The sequence below is a fragment of the Lygodium microphyllum genome, chromosome 21, assembly GCF_053477565.2.
Source record: "Lygodium microphyllum isolate KBCC chromosome 21, Lygodium_microphyllum_v1.1.10, whole genome shotgun sequence".
In the NCBI taxonomy this organism is placed as follows: Eukaryota; Viridiplantae; Streptophyta; class Polypodiopsida; order Schizaeales; family Lygodiaceae; genus Lygodium; species Lygodium microphyllum.
In genome coordinates, this window is record NC_141155.1 from 108370511 (window position 1) to 108394742 (window position 24232).

A 24232-nucleotide genomic window follows, 5' to 3' on the forward strand; every position below is an offset into this window, starting at 1 on the left:
AGAACAGGCCTTATGTGAAACATGGAGACAATGGGGAGGAGAGGGTTCCCAAACAAATAGGCTAGGTGGCCTCTATTCGTCGTGTGAACTAGTATGAAAATCTCTGTGTCTCTCCAAGGAAGGGACAAAGACCTCATCCTCTGAGTCAGCAAAGAACTAGTGATAAGATCTCTTCGAACCTGCAATCTCCCAAAAAGCTACGTGTGGACAAAGAAACAATTGCCGCCTACCACCAAGAGGCTATCAACTGTACAAAAAACATTCACCCACAGCAGAAAACAATCGCCAAGACTGAGAAAGTTGTCGCCTGCAGAAATATACCGACGCCTACACCAAGACACCAGTACCTGCAATCGCTCAACCGCCAAGACCCACGGACCGCTTATTGTTTCAAGCGTTCCAAGCCGAGTACTAATGGCTACCTCTCACATAGCCGACGCGCCATTCATATCTATGAGTGTAATGAGCTTACCTCCATGCCGATCGAGTTACCTCCTCTTCCACACACTCCGGTAGCTCCACGATCTAAGTGCAAGCTTCAAGCAACCTCCACGCTCCAAGCTCCATTGCGGCGAGCAAGACAAGAGAAGAGAAGAGAAGAGAAGAAGAGAGGAGAAGATGGAGAGCTTCTCCTCCCCGGTCCCTCACCCTCACACACTCACTCCCTCACACTCTCTCACTCCCTCACACTCTCACACTCCCTCTCTCAAGCACAAGCTCAAGCAAGCAAGAACAAGAAGAAAAAGAAAAAGAGGAGAGCCACTTTTGGCCACACACAAGAATGAGCTTCTCATTCTCTTTTCAACTATATATACAACACCCTAAATCCCTTTTGGACGGTCATCCCCTTATTCCCCTTTTTTACATGGCCGGCGGGCTCTTTTTCCCATTGTCCTTCTATCTTCCTAGCCTTCTTTTCACCGCACATCTACATTTACAAATTGCATGGGTGAGAGCTCAGCGCTCCTTAAATTAAATCATGATGCGTTTGCGCTCTTTTACAAAAGTATTGACTTGCGCTTTTCCTTGTGCGTCTTTTTCCCTTATTTAAGACTTTTCTGCGCTTCTTGTGTTTCTAGATTTTTCTTGGCGCGCCTTCGTCTTCCGTTTCACTTTGCCTTGGCATTTGTCTTCTGCTTTAGCTTTTCCAGATTTTCCACCTTGTTCGTCTGACGGTTAACATTACCCCCCTCGTAGATGAGTGCCAGTCCCATGGCACTCACCGTCGTAGGTAGCAAGCCTTTGCATGCACTGAAGACGTGGGTGGAAGGTACATCTATGGTTGTCGTGGAGGAAGGTCGTTGGGGGCACGTTGGTGGCCTAGGTGGCTGGTGGTAGGGTTGTTGGAGTTGGTGGTAGGGCTATTCTTTGTTGGGGATTGCACTGATGGCCAACACAAGTGTTGGTTTGTTGGGGATTCTGCACATGACGATTCTTGGCAGACTTGCAGGATGATAAAGGATAAAAATTTAAAGTTGAGTATCGATGAAGAGCGAACGACACTTTCGTTTGAGTCTTCAATACCTACAATTGAAAACCTCTCATAGGTGGTCTCTCCCTAGGGATAGTGCTAGTCTTCTTTATCGTGCACAAGACGTAGTTCAATTAGTTTGGGAGACAGGTAGAACTCTAAGTAAGCTGAGAGTATTGTCCTACACTTGAGAACCCAAACTGTGTATATATTTCGGTGCAGATATTATATGAGTGCTCGTGCATACTTAGATATTACGTAGTTAGAAGACCGCGGGCTGGTTTCTCGTAACAATGTGTGGATGAAGCAAAGTTGTCCATATTGAGAAGTACACATGAAGGTGTATGAGACATCCTTTGCGTTGTGATTGCACGAAGTAGCATAATTGAACACAAAGACACCGCACTTTCGGTAGTTGGGAGCTATTGGGCTTGCTTAATGAGGACGGTGCACTTTTCATGGCCGTTCGTGCGGTGCTTACCACGACTGATTGCAATGGTATTAAGGCACAGTGCAAGAGGGAATCGTGCAAATAGGCCAGGGTAACGGGTCTAACCATAGGAGAGACAAGCTCCCAGGGTATGTCCTGCCCTTGATGTGCCCTGAACAATTGTGGGTGATGCAAAAGAACTAGGGAACTAGGGACGGAGCCAGCCGATCAAGGTCATTGGACGTACCTAATTTAAGAACCCCTAGGTGCTGTGCTGTGATCGTGGGTGCTTCTTATATTTTCGTTATTTTCTTTTATTTTCTTTTCTTTTTTTTTTCTCGTCTTTTCTCTCCCTTTTTTTTTTTTTGAACGAGCCTGAGTACAACCATTGCAATATGTTGAGGCTATCAGCCTTTCAATGGATTGGGAGATGTCGAGCTTCGAAGGCTCAAGAAATGGATATTACACTGATGATTGTGCCCTAGCCTTGTTGTTAAAGAAGCAGTTGTTTGAGATGGGGAGATACAGTTGAGATTTTGCAATCTTCTTTGGAACGTGCGATGTTGATACAATTAAGGTAAGGGCTACCGTGAGTGCCCGGTGTAGAGTGTAACCCAAAAAGAGAGAGTGGTTATGATCATGCTTTGGGCCATACGATGTGGGTGATCGACAAGGGTGATTTTCGCTTTCGGCAAAGTGGCTATGTCGCGGCTCTTCGTGGGGTTGGTAGTCTTGCGGTGTCTTGGATATTGAACACTTTCGCACAAAGACATGCGTCATCCTGCATCCACTTGTCACTTCATGAGAGTACATGCGCAGCACATGCCGCAACTATAATAAACTAGTGCAACGCAAGGAGACATCACTTATCTGAATTCCATGGTGTCGGTGTTGACTTAGATACTTATCACCTACACTTGATTATCTTTTTCTTTTGCTAAAAACATGAAATATATTAAACGCAGATATGAAAAGTTTGTACAATTGGGAAACATGTCAGCACTTAACCATTGAAAGACAAAAAGTCATGGCCAGGTAGCATTTGATAAGCCTTTTATACAACATGAGGCTACTCTATTTGTACGAGGCGGGGCGAGGCTGTGCTGGTGAGAGGCTCTTGTGAGGCTGGGCGGAGAAAATGTCGGCCGGGACCTGAATGGTGTAGTCCCTGGCTGCAACTGTTTCCACAATGCTTTTGAACAAAGCATCAAATTCCTGCTTGTCTCGAGCTACCCTCTCCTCTTTCGAGCATCTAGTACCCGAGCGTTTGGTGGGGGCCCACATGACTGGTGTTGCCATGTCCCGTGTGCTCCGTTGAGCTTCTATTCCCCTAGCCCGAGGATTTTTTGGCCTACATCCGGGGCGGTGTTCGCTTGGGGCCTCGTTTCTTTGCATACCTTTTAAGGGTAGGTACATAGCATTCCGACAGAGGAGCTTGTGTTGCATGCTCCCTCCGACGGCAGATAGCTTCCTTGCATGCCAGTTGCACTATGTGGTCCATGCCTACTACCGTAGGGAGACCTGCAAAATGCGAACCAAGGATTAGGCTTTGAGGCAAGATAAAACCATTCGCATGAAAGGGATTATACAGTGGGTGAGGCATGCAGTGTTTGTTGTAAAGGGACGGCCCCCGTGATGATGTTCATTTTACCTCCATCCATTAGCAGACCTTGGCTTATACTAAGTTACGTGGACTGGTTGTCGCGGAGTGAGGCAAGGCTCATCCTCAAAAGGATAGACCGAAAAAGGGGAAAGGTGTATAGAAAGGGACAATGCCCCATCTACACCATCAAAGATGTTGGTCAGAGCTTCGTATGGCCGTAATGAGGGTTGCATGCCCTCCTCTTGGAGGCGGGAATGGTCACACGACTTCTAAATGTGTAGTGAGAGGAGAACCTGAGGAGCTCAGCCTGTCAAACCCCACTCTTCTCCCTGCGCTTGACTATCATTGCTTGTGTGTGTTGATATTATCTATACAGGGTCACAAAATTCCTTGTGTATTTGTGTACATGTTTACGAATCCATATCACTTCACGAGGATAAAAACCAATTGTAGAACTCCGGATTGTACTGGAGTGTGGCACACGCATCCAGTACTCGTGGCAGCTTACTCAATAGCGATAGATATTTTGCAACATCAAGTAGCATGGTACCTTGTCCGAGTCTACTGGCAACTTATAGCTCTTCCTCGGTGAGAACTTTATCAGCCAAAGAGTTGTCTTGGCTAATTCCAACTAAGTCCATAGCTCGAATGGCAATCAGCACTCGAAAGGAAGTTGGTGCCACATAGGTTGGGTCTCTTTGAGACCGCCATTTGGCCAATCACTCCTCTAAGACTATCATAATTTGGGCTCCTAGTTCGGCCATTGCAACACAGTTTTCAAACCAACGTTTTTCAAATTGACTCCGACTCTCTGATTGTCACTTTAGTTTCTCTATCTCTAAGAGATTTGGTTGGTAGAGCACATCATTGAATATTATAGTTAAGCGTAGTTCGTCGGCTTCCTCGTCAGAGGTGACTCGCATTAGTTCATACAAGAGCCTATCATAGTGCTCGTCAAGATATTCTTGCTCTTCCCAGGATAGGGGAAATAGCAAGTATTCTTCAAGCTGCTCCTCAGGGAATGCACCCATGTCTGCCAGGACGTAGACACGTGCAAATACCTTGAGTTTAGCATCCAACTCGGTTAAGCATTCTGTGACACTTCTATATTCAACAAGGGCTTGCTCGGTTGCTATCTCATGCAAGATTCTAGGAGTTTTCCTAGGCCTTAGCATAGCTAGAGGTTCAGACCTAGATGAGCAAGATTAGTCAACGCTGGGATTACTTATGCTCTCGGGGTTTGTGCATTTTTCTTGAGGTTTTGTTGCTATTTTGTCATGGTTCTCCTCGGATGTGACCAGTATAGATTTGTCACCCTGTTGTGACATTGTTGTATCCACTCTTGATTGGTCAATGTGAGTTCTATTGTCGGTGGATTGAGTGTTGCAAGCAACCGTTGATGGTAACGGCTACTTTTATTTTTCATAACACACGGATGTGTCTGAGGTTTCACCGCTATTAGGAGAGACATCAATGGGTTCATTGGTGGATGGACTCGATGCTTTATTCCTCAACTCTCCAACGCTCTTGGTCTCAATGTTCGTGGGGTCCATAACCACTTATAACTGTTGTTGTTTTTGCTGTTTCCTCCTCTTTTTCTTGGTCAGTGAAGATGCATCTCTCAATGACTCAAGACCCTGGACTAGGTCAACCGTTGATGTGCCTGGTTGGGCCTCAGCTTTCCCCTTCTCTGGTGTGTCCTCATGGGACGTAATTGCAACCTGCTGGACAACCTTGCTAGGTTGATTGGTCAAATGCGCAATCTCCTTGGCCACATCTTTGAGAGGTTTCTTCTCAAGCCTAGGCTTTAGGTGCTTTGGAAATTATGGAGTTGTCAAGGATGTTGGTTGCGGCACCTCCTCCATAGGTGAACTACTAAGGATACGTTCCGCAAGGGTCGTTGTCACGGCCAAGGGCCATGACTGCTGTGATCCCTGATTGGAAGTAGTAGCGGCTAGTCCAATGGGCTAGCTACTCTTGGTGGATTGCTGTGTCAAATCCTTAGGGCGATCGGAAGTGGTCGTGTCTTTTGTTGCCCTTTGAGCATTCACCTGTGTAGATCGAGCATGAGTTGATCTAGTCACATTAGGTTGCACAGGCATATCCTTGGGTCGAGAGCTACGGATGGTGTCATGTCCCACCTCTTGGACATTTGGAAGCTTAGGTGGAGATAGAGATAGAGATTGAGACTGAGCAACTGCACTTGATGACTGCTATTACGCTTCATGTGTCTGTTTAGGGAAAGAGGGTGTAGGAGACTTGGACTCTTAAGTGGCTCCGACACCAGCTGGAAGATTTGCTCGTGGCTGTCAGATGATTTTACCATTTGCTTTGTTGAGCATTTAACCTTGCCATGAGCAATGTTGTGCCTATGATGCTTGCTATCCTCTTGGGGAATCAAAGGCTCCTTGGGCACTAGTGGCTTCTGCATATCCTCAACGATTACATCTGATATCTGCTTATCAAGCACGCTAGGCTGAGCATCCACCCTCCGATTAGTCCCGTTTGGTTTCTTGATTTTGATCGTGGGGGGCTTGATCACTCCACTATTTTTGACTCGAGACTTGGTTTTTTGTTTAGATCTCCTCCTACACTTCTTTGCTCTTGATACGATTTGGCCTTCAGTCGACAGAGGAGGCTTGGCAGGGGGTTTTGGCACCCAAATCCATTGGTTACCTGCGTAATACCCTTGAGCACGTAGCAAAGCCTTGGATATCCATCGTGGCATTGTGCTGACCCTCCATTGATGCCTTCGTCTATAAGGCTTGGGCTTCTTTTGGGGTCTTCTACGATATTTGTAAGTCCAAAGCCCGTCCTTGGCATTGTCTCCTGACCTTCTTGTTTCAAGCATGGCCTCACTCACTGGTTCTCGTTGTTCGCCTTGTGCTTGTATCAACTCTTCCAACAAGTCCTTGCCCTCGTTAGCAGGCTTGACTCTTATATCAGCACCTTCCTTGCCTTTCCCTCGAGATTCGATGAGGTCACCCTTGCTGAAGGTTGTGACAATCCTCACACCTAGTAGTGTCAAGTGTATCCTTTGTGCTACATAATCGGCCTCACACTTGGTCGCTCTTTTGAAGGGTCTTCCTAGGAGGGTTTCCTTTCCACAATTAGCATTATTTGGAGGAACATGAAATAGGATAGGCAAGCTCTCGGTTTCAATTGTCACAAGGATTTTGCACTTCCCTATGAGTGCTTGTGGGTGTCCCCCGAAAGGGCTAAGAGTTACATTAGTCGGTGTAAGCTCTGGATGGCTTAGTAGGGTCCGTGCTTCATAGATCAAGATATTAAAATCTGCTCCTTCATCAATCAAAGCATCGATAGTGTACTCTTTTCGCAGTGAGTTTGACCCTAAGATAAGCAGGTGATACTATGTCTTCGTCTTCCGGGTCTTGGCTTGTAAATTTAAGCCTTCTGACAAATGCCCTTGAGTCCCCAACTGCACGACCAGATGTGGATTCTCCACTGATGTCTTGGATCGTCTGTGCAGTGCTATTCAAGAAGCATCTATCGTCAGGACCATCATATCTAGTCATCCTCACAGTTGTAGCTTGATGTTAGCGCTTTCCGCTTTGACTAGATGCAGTCCGAATGCAACACGTACGTGTTTTCGCAGTGTGGCATTTTTGCCCTTGTTGGCTAGATTGGCCCATTGAGGTTCTAGGGTCTTTGTTTGTCTTTGTTCGGATATGGGCTTTTGGTTGCTCTTTTGCAAGTGAGAATTCATGCTTGTGTAGAGCCATTACTACACTAGGGTCCAAGTTGGAGGACCTGCCACGGCGCGCATTTTCTCTCCAACCTACTTGGGGGAGATGCGGAGGGGACAAAGCCCTCTCTGCGGGTGTCTGGCGGGGATAGTCCCCCCCCCCCCCCCCCCGCAGGGCCGTTACGGTAAATGCCATGCGCAATTTGAAAGACCGCTTATAGCCAAGTTTTCAACTACTTGCTCTAGATTTCAGCCCAGTGATAGATCTATGATATGGTTTCGGCTCTATATGGTCTCTCGATCAGTTTCAGGCTCTACAAATTAAAATTTAGAAAAATCCAAATTCGGCCCAACAGGTCCGAATTGTAGGGACCGAATGTCCAAGTTGGCCAGTCCGAGGGCCAAATGAGAAAGGGCTGAATGTAGCTGGTCCGAATATCCAATTCGGCCAGTCCAAGTGTGGTTGTCCGAGGGCGGAGTGGCCGAGTGGACCGAGGGCCGAGTCAGGTGGACCGAGTCAAGTGAACCGAGGACCGAGTGGTGAATTTGGCTGGGCCGAATGTTAAATTGTTCGAATGGGATTGAGCCGAGGGCCCAATTTAAAAGTTGGTCCGAATGCTTCACTCAGACGACGAGTGAAAGGCGTCCGAGTGTAGTGGGCCGAATGGCCGAATGGTCCGAGTCAGGTGGTTCGAGCGGTAGTGGGCCGAGGGCCGAATTTCGACGCGTCCAAGTCGAGTAGTCCGAGTTAGATGGTTCGAGCAGTAGTGGACCGAGGGCCGATTCTGGGACTCGGCCCAGAATCGTCGTCACTCGGACGGGCCGAGCGCGACGCGATTTTTGCCGACGCAATGATAAATCGCTCGAATCATACGATTCAGGTCACGGCCTATCATACACATCTCCAGATCAAAGCTATGGATGGAGAGGAAGAGTTGTATATACCTGGAATAGCCAATAAACTCCAAAATGCAAATTGACAACCGAATCAAGCCCTCATGCCCTGTTATGACAGCAAAAACCCTAATGCTTGTTTTTCTTCTTTTTCTTTGTTTTTTCCTACCCTAATGCACCCAAATCACAAAGCAAATAACTACACTACTCAAACAAGCTTTTCCAAATCCAAAAAACCAAAAACCTACTTACTAAGGAGATCGAATACCTCTTCAAACTCCCTCGCTTCCTACCTATCTACCTCAAGCGTCAGTTCAAGAAAACCCTTACTTCGATGCTCGATTCAAAGCGCGCAAGAGCTCAAGGCTTAAATCTGTTGGTCCCGACAACGAAACCAAGATGTGAGAGATTTCGCTCAACCACCAAGACCCACGGACCGCTTATTATTTCAAGCATTCCAAGCCGAGCACTAATGGCTACCTCTCACATAGCGGACGCCCCATTCATATCTACGGGTGTACTAAGCTTACCTCCATGCCGATCTAGTTACCTCATCTTCCGTGCACCCCGGTAGCTTCACAATCCAAGTACTAGCTTCAAGTAAGCTCCATGCTCCAAGCTCCATTGCCATGAGCAAGACAAGAGAAGAGAGGAGAAGATGGAGAGCTTCTCCTCCCCGGTCCCTCACCCTCACATACTCACTCCCTCACACTCTCACACTTCCTCTCTCAAGCACAAGCTCAAGCAAGCAAGAAGAAGAAGAAGAAGAGAGCCACTTTTGGCCACACACAAGAATGAGCTTCTCATTTACTTTTCAACTTTATATACAAAACCCTAAATCCCTTTTGGACAGTCATCCCCTTATCCCCTTTTTTACATGGCCGGCCGTGACCTAGGCTCTTTTTCCCATTGTCCTATCTTCATAGCCTCCTTTCCACCATCCGTCTACATTTACAAATTGCACAGGTGAGAGCCCGGCGCTTCTTAAATTAAATCATGATGCGCTTACGCTCTTTTACAAAAGTATTGACTTGCGCTTTTGTCTTCTGCTTTTGTCTTCACTTTGCCTTGGCCTTTGTCTTCTGCTTTAGCTTTTCCAAATTTTCCACCTTGTTTGTCTGACGGTTAACAGAACACCTATTCGAGCTATAAACGCAATAAACACATACTAAAAATCTGCATTTTGAAAATTTGGGCTGCTCCTCCACGATAAAAACTGCTCTTCTACAAGAAATCCCCAAATTGTGTCCTCACTTAGGTGATGATACCATGTGAGAATGCACAACAGAAGAGACACGAACATAGAGACAAGTAGAGAGAGAGAGAGAGAGAAAGAGAGATGAAGCAAAAGATGAGAAAAGAGCACTGCACTAGCTGAAGAGAAATGCTAATACAATGATAATGAACTAATCAATCCCTGCACGCAGCCCAAAGCGTCTGTGAGGACACCAAATCAAACTGATGATGAGGGCAACACCAAAGACGAAGAACGATGACAGAGTCAGAGTGTGCACCTACCACAGAAGAAGGACAATGATAATGTGAATGACTGCCAAGTGAACAATGGCTATACATAGCCACAAAACCCCTAAACTTGCCTACTGAAATCTGAAAATGCCATAAATGTTGGGCGACCAGCATTTAATGCTAGTTGTGGCATAATAAATGCCTAGAAAATACCAGATGGCCACCAAAAAATCCGACTAGCAAGGACAATGTCCAACAGATGTGGATAGCCTAGGAAACACTAGAACCCGACAACCAGAGGAAATGCAAAGAAATGCACACAGATAACCACTCTAGAATAAGTAGCCTCCTCCATCAAAACACATGACAGACCTATCAGAGCTCCAAAAGTCCTCGTCTAACTCAAACTAAGGCCCACAAGCAAGAGATGGCAAGGCATGACAAACATGATTCCTAACAGGATCTTAGAAATCCTCTAAATCTTCTTCATATCTCTCTTTGCGTCTCTTTCTTCATCCCTTTTTGGGCCTGAGATGGGGTGTTGAAAAACCACTTCTTCAATTTACACACTTCATTTAGGATTTCACACTAACGACCCCAAAAAGAGCTTGTGTCCTCATTTTTTGTTACTTTTTCAATGGCCGCCCACTCAGTGGTGCGCCACCCTAGAAAGCTTATGCCTATAAGTAGGCTATGACTTCATTCCTTCTTCACCACCAACCCACTTCAATCATTCTTCACCTCTCTTACTTCATCACTCTCACACTCTTCCCTCTCCGCTCCACTGCTACCCATATACCCCTACTCGAGGACATCGCAGTTCATGGTCACCCTTTCAATTCTCCTTTAAGGGCCTTGTATCCATCATCAAGTATTGCATTTACAGACTCCATCTTGCTAGCATCATCATCAGACCATTGGTGACTTGGTGACAATATCCACACCCTGGCATCGGAGGTTGCATACTTGCATTTGTACTCCTAGAAGATCTCCACCATCACACGTCACCCCTCTCACTCCAGGCATCATCTTGGCTATTGCATTCGGCAGCTCCGAGGATCCTCCGACCATTGGTGTCATCACACAGACTACAAGTGTTTGTGTTTGCAGCCTGCCATCATTCCTTTCTTCTGGTGTTAGAATCCACACGTCTAGCATCAGAATCTGGGCTACTCTCCCTACATTTGACAACTCCGACACACTCTAGCATTTACATTTTGCAACCAATCCAACTTCCTAGCATCTGAGGATTGTGGTTCCCTCCCTCAACAATTATCCTTCACCTTCTAGTGATTGCTTCGATAGCCCACTGCAAACTCCATTTTGCTCCTGTCATTGTGCAAATTCCCACAAGTGCTACCACCTAATTCAAACAAGACACTGCAATCATCTTCTGAGCTTCGACTTTGTTGTATCAGCTTTTCTTCTCATAACATGATTCATTACATCATCACTATGTTCTTCTTGTGTTTCTAAGTTTCTCTTCTCTCTCAGTGTTTACCATACACTGTGTTACTCCCCACAAACCCTATTGTCTCTCTAGTCTCTATAGTCATTTGTTGACATGGTATCAAAGCCTTCTTCTATTAGTCATTTTTGGACATAGTATCAGAACCCAAGGTGCTCAATGAGCCACGAAGATCCTCTACTTCAAAGAAGGCAAAGACATGTTGCGGATTCGACATCATCTACTAATTTACCCTTCATTTCCACTACATCACTGGGAGACAAAGATATCGTTCTCTTCCTCTCCCTCCCTCCCTCCCTTTTATAGGTTGACACTATGGTGCTGTCATGAGGACATGTATTTTTGAAACCTCACTTAACATGTGGATTAATTTTTAATCGCATGATTAAGTAAATGTTGCACATGTGAGGTGCAACTAGAGTTAGAGTAAATTTACAAGCCCGCAACCCCAAAAATTCACGGAATGTCAAAGGCAAAAGTTGCTATAAGTTATCTTGCACAAGTATTTGGTGGTATCTAGTGTCAAAGGCAAAAGTTGCTATAAGTTATCTTGCACAAGTATTTGATGGTATCTAGTGTCAATTATTCGCCTAGATTATTCATTTGGCCATAAGTATCAGTTGGTGACACTAGAGATGTGGCGTTTAATGGTACCTAATGCTGATCTAATGGTCAAATATGGCACAGAGTGTCACGAGGACATGAAAATTTGATGCTTTGCTTATGTTTAATTGACAAATGTGCAATTAAAATATGCACATGTGTTGTATATGTGAGGTGCAAGCTACTTTTTCACAGTTGAAGGCCGAAGGACCCTGTGAAAAAGATGGGTGTCAAAGGCAAAAGTTGTAACAAGTTACACTTGTTAGATTCTAGGTGAATTTTGGTGTCAGTTAGCCATTAAGTGTCAGTGGTGACATAAGGACTAGGAATTAATTAATGGATTAATGCTTGTCGAAGGGTCAATTAATGCATGGGAACACTTTGGGTTGCAAATGGCCTAGCCAATTAATTTTTGGATGGGCAAGGTCAATTTTTTTGGCATGGATTAAGGGCTGAGTTAATTTTTAGAATTAATTAATTTTGAAAATTAATTAAATGACTGAAAATTGCTGAAAATTGATTAAGAAAGCTGCCACTTGGCAAAACTTTCCCATGCAAGTGGGGAACAAGCTAAATAGGGCTGAAGGGAGAGGGAAATCTCGTTTTTTCATTTTGGAGCTGTTGGAAAGAGGTGTTGGACTGTTACTGCCAGCTTCTGGGGCCATTTCCCAATCATTGGAGACCATTTTGGTGATGGAGATTGCATATTCTTGACCTTGAGAAACTGGCAATTGCTGCTGATGCACTTTCTCCTGAAGATCACAGTCTCTGATGCTCCTATTGTTGTTGGCGCATCCATTTGGCGCTGGTACAGCAGGGCAACAGCTGATTTTGATCAGTTCTTCGCGACAAATCTCAAAATTTTCTCTCCACAGCACTCTCTCATCTCCTTCAACCTATGCTCAACCATTCTCAACAATTCTTAGCCATTTGGGAGGAGATTTCTGCCTTTTTTGGTGGGTTGATCTGTAATTTTTGCAGTAAACCCTAATTTACAGCAAAAATTAGGGTTTAGCAGCCACCTTGGGATCTATAAGATTGAAGGCTCAAGGGACTGAAATCAGCAGCTGATAATTGAAGATTATCAAGGGATTTCAGGAACCAGCCCATCCCGAATTGATTTGGGGCAGCATTTGGCTAGCCAAGGGTCAAATTGGAGAAGAAGTACTAGGTGAATCAAGGGGCAAATGACCCAAAAGGCTTGCTGGTCATTTATGACAGCAAGAGCAATTGGTTAGCAGGAGGAGATTGAAGAATCTCAAGTTGTACTCCTTCCAATTGAATGAAAGCTAAAGAAATACCGCAAGGGGCGCCAATTTTGGGGCCAACATGGTGTCTACTGATTAAAGAATGTTATGGTAAAGTGTGTATTTCATTTTATGTGCATTTATTTATTGTTGTAATTAACTCTTAAATCACCACCCATTCCAAGAAGGAAGGCTGGTTTCAGAGAGACTCAAGAGTGGAAGATGCCTTGTCAATTTAATTATTGGCCATTCATATTATTTTTCTAGGCACTGAAAGAATTATTAGATTAATTTTCAGTAATTGAAGGCTGAAAAATAATATTTAATGATGGATAATGTTGGAAAAACCATTTGGGAAGGCTGCCACTTGGCAAACTTACCCATACAGGCTGGTAAAAGCTGAAAAAGAGGAAAAACGAGATTATTCTTGATGTAGCAAATGTGGAGAGCTATGAGCAGCCATGGCCAGCCTATTTTCAGCCATTGCAACCAGCCACGAGTGAGTTTTGAGAAGGTGATTGCAGATTCGGACCCTCCACAGCTGGGCGATTGCATCCAAGTACAAGCTGACAGCTGATTTGAATGTCTCAGCTATAGGTGACAACATTTAATGCTGTTGTGGCAAGGCAGCAGCTACATTTGACTAATTTTCAGTCATTCTTCGCAACAAAACTCTGAATTTTCTCTCTCTATAGATTTCTCTCTCATTTCCCAACCATTTCATATCCTTGCTTCGAAGATCTTAGTATTTGGACCCTTGGAGGCTGAGAAATTGCAAATTTCTCTCCTGTAAACCCTAATTTACAGTAGAAATTAGGGTTTAACAGCAGCCTTGGGAAGCGTGCCAGAAATTGGAAGCTCCAAGACTTGGATTTTTTAGGGTTGAAGGTGAATTTCAGCTAAACTCAAGTGGACCCTCAATTGTTGCAACTTTACCTTGATGCTTTCCAATTAGAGCCGTCAGGCTCCATCAAGTTCAGCAGAGCAGAGATCCAGCGTATTACCTAATGCTTGTGAGGGGGCTAGCACCTCCGCTCCTCAGTAATGGACAACTCTAGAAGTAGTGGATCTCAAATGTATTCAGCATACATTCACAGTACTGTAGTTGAACAGTATGTTTGCCAAGGGATCACTATTCAGTGTACTAGTCACTATGTTTGGTATGCAGATTGGTATGATTTTCAAACTGTACAATTGCATCCATTATGCTCGGTGTATAATCAGTTATGCTTGGTATGGCATTGGTTATGCTTGGTGTAGCATTAGTTAATGATCCTCAAGGGCTGATTATCGAATGTTGGTTTTCAACATATGATCATTAATAATTTAAAGCTCCAAGACTTGGATTTTTTAGTGAATTTCAGCTAAATTCAAGTGGAGGACTAGGCAACCATTCAATTTGGGGCATTTCCATCGTCCATGAAGTGGGTGAAGGCCAATTAAGTGCCTAAATCAAGGGGCAAAATAGATTGAAAACTTGTTGTGCCAAAAATTGGAAGCTCCAAGTCTTGGATTTTTCAGTGAATTTCAGCTAAATTCAGGTGGAGGACTAGCCAACCATTCAATTTGGGGCATTTCTATCGTACATGAAGTGGGTGAAGGCCAATTAAGTGCCCGAATCAAGGGGCAAAATAGATTGAAGACTTGCTAGTCACTTTGGACAGCAAGGGGAGTTTATATTGCAAAGGGGATTGGGAGAATCCCATTGTAAATCAACTTCTTCTTCAATAAAGCTAAAGAAATACTAAAAGGGGTGCCAATTTTGGGGCCAATCGGGTGTGCATTGTCCAAGATCAGTAGTTGAATTTGTATTTTCAGATTTGCATTACTTGTTTGCTGCTGTAATTAAGTTGTAATCACGGATTTACCACCCATCCACGGAAGGAAGACTGGTTTCACCTTTCATCTAGCCTTAGCATCCACACACCTAGCATCAGCATTTGGATTGCTCTCCCTACATGATAGCTCCCACAGACTCTAGCATTTGCATTTTGCAATCAGGTCATGTTCCCCGCATTTGAGGACTGCAATTCACTCCCTCGACAATTGTCCTTGACCTTCTAGTGAATACTTCGATGGCCCGCCTCAAATGACTACATTTCGCTTCCTTTGTTGTGCATATTCCCACAAGTGTTGCCGCCTAATTCAAACAGGACAGTGCAAACATCTTTTTAGCTTCGGCTCCGCTATATCGACTTTTCTTCTCACAGCATGATTCAATGCATCATCACCGTGTTCTTTTGTTTCTAAGTTTCTCTTCTCTCTTAGTGTTTGCCGCACACATTGTGTTTCTCCCTGCAAACCCTACTATCTCTCTAGTCTCTTTAGTCATTTTTTGACATGGTATCAGAGCCTTCTTCTATTAGTTATTTTTTGACATGGTATTAAGAGGGGCCACGTACTCATTATGAAGTTCTTCCCCATCATATACTCTTTAGGGATAGCTCTCTTCGAGCAATCATTTCTCTTATTGATACCCAAGATCTTTAGAGACCACTTGCATGGGGGCCTTGGAGGTTGAGCCCCATGACTTGGTGACAAGGCCTTCTAATTCCTTCCAGCATGGAGTTACCAAGCTAGTGGCTACTCTCCCAAGGTGGAGTCAAGTTCTACAATTCATCCCATCTACTATTCCTTATTATAGGTTTCCTTTCAGGTAGAAATCTTGAATCTTTGGAATCTCTCTTCGCTCCTCTTTCTTATCCCTTTTAGGGCTTGAGAGGGGGTGTTGCGAAACCACTTCTTCAATTTGTACACTTCATTTAGGGTTTCACACTGACAACCCCAAAAAGGGCTGGTGTCCTCATTTTTTATCACTTTTTTAGTGGGCATCCACTTAGTGGGGCACCACCCTAGATAGCTTATACCTATAAACACACCGTCACCTCATTCATTCTTCACCCCTCTTCCTTCATCACTCTGACACTCTTCCCTCTCCACTCCATTGTTGCCCGTACCCTTGCTCAAGTACATTGCAGTTCATGGTCACCCTTCCTCTTCTCCTTCAAGCACCATGTATCCATCATCAGGTCTTGCATTTGGAGGCTCCACCCTACTGGCATCATCATCAGACCGCTGGTGGCGACTTCACTCCTCTACCTGGCACCAGCATCCACACCCTGGCATCAAGCTGCATGCTTGCATTTGTACTCCTGGAAGATCTCCAACATCAAGCGCCACACCTCTCACTCCCGGCATCATCTTGGCTGTTGCGTTTGGCAACTCTGGGGATTCTCCAACCACTAGTGTCATCACACAAACTACTTGTATTTGCGTTTGCAGCCTGCCATCACTTCTTTCATTTGGTGCCAAGATCCACACATCTGGCATCAGCGTCTGGGCTGCTCTCCCCGCATTTGACAGCTCTAGCACACTCGCATTTCTGTCTTGCAACTAGACCATCTTCCCAACATTTGAGGATTGCAATTCACTCCCTAAACAGCTCGTGATCATCTTCTTCATCTCCGACAACATCTGAGGACTATAGTTCGCTGCTTCAACAGTTATCCTTCGCCTTTTAGTGATTACTTCGATAGTCCACTGCCTGGAGGATTATGTTTCCATCCCTTCTGTTGAGAAACCCTTCACCCGCAGTTTGCATCTTTGCATTTCTGCATTTTGCATTTAGGGTTTGCAGCCCCAAAAAGGGGCACCATCCTAGACTGACTATACCTATTTATAGGCCACTCTCTCATTCATTCCTAACGGCTAAGTCATTCAGTCCGTCACCTCTTCTCTCCAGCCTCTCCACTACCCTCACACCCCTTCAGGAGGACATTACGGTTCGTGGTTCGTGGCTGTCTTCATCATCTTCCTTGTGCTACAACACCCTTATTCCCTTGTATCACATTCACTCCATGATTCAGAACTTCATCATTCCATTCATCAGAGTTTCTTCTCTCTTCTCTTCTCTTCTCCATGTTTGCCGAGTTCACTCCATATTCCTCCCCACCAACCCTACTGTCTCGCTAGTACGTCATCTTTTGACATGGTATCAAAGCTAGATTTGCTCAAACAACGGCAAAGATCCTCCACTCCAATGAAGGCAAAGACCGGTGGCGGGTTCAGCATCCACTTCTCTTCTTCTTCCGCTACATCAGAATCTCGTTTTTGCAGGTTTCAAGTGTTACCAGCTTGCTATCCACACCCCTTTCGTGGAGGACATCACAATCTCAGTTGTCCCTTGCTGTTATCTACAGTCAGGCATATGTTTCCAACCTTCCACCCGCAGTTTGAAGCTGTTTACAGCAGAACGACTGTTGTTGATCACTCTCCATTCAGAACACAATCTCGTTTTTTCAGATTTCAGCTCACTTCCACCCCTTTCACTACCCTTCCACCCCTTGAGGCGAACATTGCGGTTCATGCTTCACACTGCCCTCAAACCTCTTGAGGCGGACATTGCGGTTCGTGGTTCATGGTGGCTGGCCTCTTCCTTCTTCAGCAAGGCACACTAGTATCCATGGCTTCTTTACCAACAGATGACCTGACTATTAGGTGCTCCTATTGTGGCATCACCGGATGCACCACCAATGCTTGCCGACTTCGATCTTTGCTCCCCACCCCTTCAAAGTACATGCATCTTCCACCAGGCACTCCTTGTGCCCCCTCTCCTTTCTGGGCCACAGAGATTGTTCTGCATCGGCTATCAAAGTACTATGCTCAAGGCAATAAGACACGTCCGATGCGCACTAAGTCCTTTCAAGCACATGGAGGATTGATTGACGCTACAACCTCCTGGAGATCGTCGCAATGCCAGCCGCAATCTTCTCCCACTTATTTTCATGTACAATGGCTTCTTCCACGACCTACGGCTCTGCAATCCGCTCCATCGAGAGACAGTGATTGTTTGAAACCATCTCCTCGTCAGTCTACTCCTTCAAGAGACAGTGGCTGCTCGACTCCTTCCTCTTTTTCGACTACCCAGTCTGCTCCACCTCTGGGAGCTCTTCGGCACCCCAAATACCTTCTTCGGCCTGATGGACGGCACTTCCTTCGTCATCAGACATTTCAGAGTCCGTGATCCATGAATTTTTGGATTCCCTATCTACTTCACAGGGGGATTCAGAGGGGGATGTTATTTCTTTGCCCTCAAAGGGGGCATCTACTTATTCGACTTCAATGGGAGCCCCTCCACCTCCCACCTCAGAGGGGGAACCTACTCCACATGACATTCTTCACCCATCCTCTACTTTCTTGGGGTGGCTGTCTTCAACTAGTCATCTCTTCTACTGATACCTAGGATCTTCAAGTACCACCTAGATCGGGACCTCAGAGGTTCAGCCGCGACTTGGTGACGAGGCCTTCGTATTCCTTCCAGCATGGATGCACGGAGCTAGTAGCTTCTCTCCCGAGGTTGAGTTACAGGATCTCCAATTCACTATGTCTACTGTTCTTTACTACAAGTTTCCTTTTCGATGGAAATCTTGGATCTTAGGGATCCTCTACATCTTCTTCCTCCTCTTCTCTTCTTGCCTTGGTCACTTGGTTAGCATGGAGCCACCTCCCGAGATCGAGTACGGGCATATCCTTATGGTTCTCGGCACCACACAAAGTCCGACATTCCTCCTATGCATTGCATGTTTTCATCATCTTTGTACTAGGGTACTTGGGCAAGTGAACAATTTCCCCACGAGAGACACTGTCCAAGTAACACCTGCTGCACAAGCATTCTTCAGCATGTAGCATTGCATCTCCATCTCTCTCTTCTCTTGTTCCTCTTTTTGGGCCTAAGAGGGGGTGTTGAGAAACCCTTCACCCGCAGTTTGCGTTTTTGCGTTTTGCATTTAGGGTTTGCAGCCCCAAAAAGGGGTGCCATCCTAGACTGACTATGCCTATTTATGGGCCACTCTCTCATTCATTCCTCACAGCTGATTCATTTGGTCCATCACCTCTTCTCTCCAGCCTCTCCACTACCCTCACAACCCTTCAAGAGGACATTGCGGTTCTGGTTCATGGTTTGTGATTGTCTTCATCATCTTCCTTGTGCTACGGCTCCCTTATTCCCTTGTATCACATTCACTCCATGATTCAGAACTTCATCATTCCATTCATCAGAGTTTCTTCTCTCTTCTCTTCTCCATGTTTGCCGAGTTCACTCCATGTTCCTCCCCGCGAACCCTACTGCCTCGCTGGTACGTCATCTTTTGACGTGCAAATTTCCCACATATGCTGCTACCTAATTCAGATAGGATAGTGGAGTCATCTTCTAAGCTTCAACTCCACTATATCAGCTTTTCCTCTCATAGCATGATTCAGTGCATCATCATCGTGTTCTTGTGTTTCTGAGTTTCTCTTCTCTCTCAATGTTTGTTATACACACTATGTTTCTCCCCACAAACCCTATTGTCTCTCTGGTCTCTTAGTCATTTTTTAACATGGTATCAAGCCTCTTCTATTAGTTATTTTTTGACACCCCCTACATCATCATTGCTGGTGGACTGCTGCTGCTATGTTTCAAGGTCCATCACAAGTACAACACGCCTTTAGAGCTGTTCACAGCATCTTCAACACCACTCTCAGCTCCCCTCATCCCTAGTCCTTGAGGCAAAAGTTTGAGGTCCCACATCATATGATACATATTCATATCCATTCATTCTTATTGAGCATTCTATAGACTATTTCTCATGTCACCATATATCTCATCTCTCTTTGATCAGTCCTCTTTGAATTCAGGATTCTTTTGGAGTTCAATGCAGATTTTCTTCTTCTGTTCTCTTCTTTCATTGCAATCTTCCTCTTCCCTTCTCTCTCCATGTTTGTGTTTCCTCCTCCATTGCACACTCACAAAAAATGTGTCATGAGGCTATACATGGCTACTATGATTGCACTCTTAAATTGTCTAAAGAGTCAAACACTCACTTTGAGTTATACCATATCTAACTAGATTATGTCACACTATGAGCAAAAATTCCTTGGGCACCAAAATATGGGGTTAGCTGCTTTAAAACATAATACAATACTACAGAAGATTTTGTTGCCCGTTAGGATCCCTAGACAAGCAATGCTCAGGGATCAAGTGATGGCCTGTCAACACCTTGACAAGCAGACTAGTCAAATGGTGAACTTGACAAAAGTACCCATGGGTGTATGAATCCATGTCTCAAAAATGAAATGCCAGAAATCTTGTGTACATTATAATGTTATTTCTTGGGGCTATCACTCCACTGACAAAGATCCTATAGTTTATCCTGTAACAAAGATCCTTTGTTGATCCTGATCCACAAAGATTCCCAGATTTATCATAACCCCAAGGGATTAAGATGTCAGTAAAACACTCAACTAAGGGACAACCACAAAGCTTGTCCGACTCCTAACCTGCCAGACAGCATGCTTTGGCAGTACAATGTGTTGCACTCATGTTCATCATTTCTGCTACTCCCATCATGGTACCAGCTCATCAAGCACTGCCTCTGATGATCCCAGTTCTGGCTCCATTGGAGTAAACTGGAACTGGTTTAAGTCATAGGAAGGCAGACTGAAGCCAGCAGACCAGAAAGTCTGGCATTGTTCTAAAAGAATTCGGAAGATATTTTTGTCACTGACTAGGTTGTCTGATGCAATTTTCCATGGACACAAAACTTAACTAAGATGTAATGGACTCCCATTAATTATGTTAACACAATCAAATAGAATTGAATCTCTCCACAGAGCAATGAACGTAAGGCCTTATGCCCAATAAAAACAGGAAACACAACATATACTTTACTGAGAAATTTTGCTTTTTTTGCAAAACAGCATATAACTTGCAACAAAATGTGCAAGTGCGTGCTGCTAACCTGTCCATTGTAGTTGAACACAAAAGGGAACGATAGATGCCATTCCTCATCTAATGCAATACCAAGATATTTCCAAGATGCACCTTCATCAGAACTTTCTGCGACCCCAATGTCACCTTGTTTTGTAAATGCATTTTTTGTCTCAAAAAAGATGTACCACTTAGAACCCTGAAAACCAAGAACAGTATTGTGGTGAAAAAGAGCAGAATGACTCAAACTAAAGTCTTCAAAACAACATGGGATGCAAAGATCCCCCATGAATTCATGCTTGAGAACTCTCCTCGTGCATTTTGTTTGAGCTCCTAGAGTCAATCATGTGACAAGGAAATACTAAAACTGACTGGTTCAGCCAGGGATGATCAGTGGATTATATTCATGTTAAAGATTTAATTCAATGGGTTCATTTGTTTATTACTTTAAATTACATGATTCCTCCCTGAGTTAAGAAGAGAAGTAACCATTAACATGTATTATGAGTGTCCAAAAGGATATTAATTTTCTCACAGATGCAAACTCATGATTCATATGCAATTAGTAATCAGCATAGCAGTTGACACTCAAACATCCCTCAAATTCATACCCAATACAGCGGCATTGAATATGCAAGAATGCTTGATTGAATACCTGAATGTATAGAAATGGATCAGCAACAAAAGTACTTGGATGGCTTGCATCAACAACTGATGCACATGTCAGAACCGGGTTTGCAACAGGCCAGGCCGAACCCTTGTCATTCCTAATATTCTCCTGCAGGTGGAGTCAGCAGAGTTGTATTAATAATACTGTTTTGAAAGGTAGATCCGTGATGATTATCCACCCACCAGGAATCATCGACACATAAGTATAGAACATGATCAGATGGGCTTACCATTTCTATGGATCGCAATGACAATGGGCTCTTCCCAAAGTACATACCGATGGACCAAGATCCTTCATTGTCATGCTGACATCCTAGTTCAACAGAATCAAGCGGAGGCTGCCTGAACGGGGAGAATGTGAGCCATGCAAAGACCATCCCCAGAGCTCCAAAAAGTATAAAGGAGCTGAGAAAGAACACGAGAGTGGACGAGAGGAGGCATGAAGGGTTGTGTAACTGTTCGCGGCAGTACGAGCAGAGGCCTGCAGGATCCCATCGCCACCGGCAACGGCACTTGACACTCATATCACAACAACCAATGGAAAAGGCTCCAGAGCTGTTGCTTCTGAATCCCTTTTCCCCCATAGTCTCTGAAACAGCAGGAAAAGCAAAAGAACAGAGTAACTTGACTTAGCCACTTTCTTGGATAGAGACCTGTGAGCCACAGCCGAGAATTTCTTCAATTAGGGTTTAAGCACTGCTGCATAGCATCTGAAGCCAATCCGACTCTTGAACCGAATTAAACCTTTAGAGATGAATCGCATCAAATTTCATCTGAGCACCTGTATAAAATGCCAATTTCTACGAGAATTGAAGTGATGACGAAGATCTGTACCGACAGGACTCAACAACGCAACAAAACAGAGAAGCCAGAAATGCAAGAAAATGCCTGTAGGAACTGAAAAAGTGTGGCAATTACAGAAACTCACAGAAAATTAAGAAGGACTTCCATAGTGAGTGTTAGAAGAGACGTGAGCAAAGATCGCCATAGTCACTCGAGCACAAAGAGAGAGAGAGAGGGGGGGAGAGAGGGGGCGGGGGGGCGCGCGGGAGGTAGATCAGAGGGAGGAAAGGCCTGTGGTCAAGTGGGCAGTAGAAAAACCCATCTCATGATCTGACAAAAGCAAAGAACACAGAATTAAAGGCAATTGTATCGGTAAGCTATTTTATAGCTCTAGTTAGTAGTATCTACCTGGTGAGTGACATCGTTGACCTTTTCGCTGAACATTTCAGATGTGCATCCAAGATTTCTTGCCATAGACTTTTCAAAGTTGAAATCTTCCCAAGAGCCTCTTCCCCACCAAGCGTGCAATGCCAATGCAGCCTCACAAACATTGACTCAACCAGCAATGGTTCCAAATCAAGCATTGTCAAGTTGATGCATGTGAAAATGATGCTAGCCTAACCAAGTAAAGAGTGTACTGACAAGCAAACAAAATTTTCAAAAAAGGAGTCAACAATTTATAACCCGTGCAATTATGTGGCCTAGAATCTTTGGCAACAAGCAACTCATTTCAGATGTGCTAATAACCTGTGGTGAAGTTGTAAATAAATTTGTAGAAAATAGATTGACACTTTATTACCCCTACAATAATGCGAGTACAACCTATGGCAACTTCCAACTAATATTATGGGATTTTTAAAAATAGAGATCATGAGGAGGTTGGAGAGGAAAGGGGAGCAATACCATCTCTTTTGAGGGAGATGCAAACTAGAAAGGAAAAGCAATGTATTTTAAAGTTTAAGCTTCTAGTGCTTCTTGGAAAGGTTGAAAATATATACCTCACTTGACCCTAGAACTTTCTTTTAATGTGAAAGTATATTTGATATTACTATCAAAGTATTTACAATGCATTGGTCAAGATGCCACAGGCAAACCGATAAAGGGTTTGTTGCCCAAAACCTTTACACCCTAATTTTCGGCTTGTAAGGTGCCTTGAATACACTACTCCTTCTTCCTAAGCTTCCTCAAATCACCAAGGACATCACTTACAATACTTGCAAAGAGGATATCAATTTTGAGCCTAGAGCCCTTATCTACATCCACTCTATTTCTATTATGCCACATGGCTATGATTACAATTGCTCTAATTGTTTCAAAGACTCCTCATCAAGCTTTCCCCTATCCCCCCCTAATCCTATCTTAAGCTTGATAGTGGCATTCGATCCTACAAAGTGTACCCATTCCTTAGTCTTCCTAAACCAAACATTTCAACCTAAAGATAAACTTTTTGCCTTTGCTAAGCCTAATGCCTATATTCAACTATGCAATATACTTTTGTATTTGTTCATTTGCACTTCCTACAAAGGCATCAAGACAACTATGTGGAGGGCATTGATCTTTCCTAAATCACTTCCGTTATAATTGGCACTATTTCAATAGTGCTTATTCCTTAACCCAAAGCCAATGGTGCAATTCAACAATGGGCTTCTTGAAAGAGATCCCTTTATCACAAGTACTTTCACGCACAAAACGCTAGGCCGCTTCGCAATAGCTTCGCTGTCTCGAAGTGACAAGCAAAGTTGCCATGCTATTGCACGGCAACTTCGGTCAACAATCTATTTCTCATCTTTCTCTCTCCTTCTTTTCCCTCTCTATTTCTAATTGTTGATTTACTCTCTGTCTCTCTCCTCCCCCCCCCCCCAAAATTCCTATGTCTAATTCTCTCTCTCTCTCTCTCTCTCTCTCTCTCTCTCTCTCTCTCTCTCTCTCTCTCTCCTGTGTTCAAATTCTCTCTTCTTCTTTTCTCTCTCTGTCTCTCCCCCCTCTCTCCTATATTTTCCCTTTTATTTTCCTCTCTCTCTCTTAAATTTTATATTTTCTCTCTCTATAATTCTCTTTCTCTCTATTCCCCCTCTCTTTGCCTTTTTCTCTTTCTTCTTCTTCTTCTATCTCCCTCTCATAGTGCGTGAAAAATTATGTCAAAA

General features: G+C 44.3%; 1 protein-coding gene across 5 annotated transcripts in view; it reads right to left on the minus strand.

Annotated features, from left to right (window-relative positions):
* Positions 1–22625, minus strand: part of LOC148018403 (glucosamine inositolphosphorylceramide transferase 1-like) — a 47213-nt gene extending 24588 nt beyond the window's left edge. The window contains exons 1-6 of one of the 5 annotated variants that reach the window (XM_087661191.1): positions 22497–22625; positions 22234–22418; positions 22050–22086; positions 21536–21958; positions 21292–21414; positions 20668–20835 (exon numbers count right to left, since the gene is read on the minus strand). In XM_087661191.1, coding sequence (XP_087517317.1) covers positions 20668–20835; positions 21292–21414; positions 21536–21889 — 645 coding nt within the window. In that variant the 5' untranslated portion in view covers positions 21890–21958; positions 22050–22086; positions 22234–22418; positions 22497–22625. Of the gene's footprint in view, positions 1–20667; positions 20836–21291; positions 21415–21535; positions 22106–22233; positions 22419–22496 lie in introns of all 5 variants that reach the window. The other 4 variants (XM_087661189.1, XM_087661190.1, XM_087661192.1 and 1 more) reach the window with 4 other exon arrangements.
* Positions 22626–24232: the final 1607 nt, after the last annotated feature.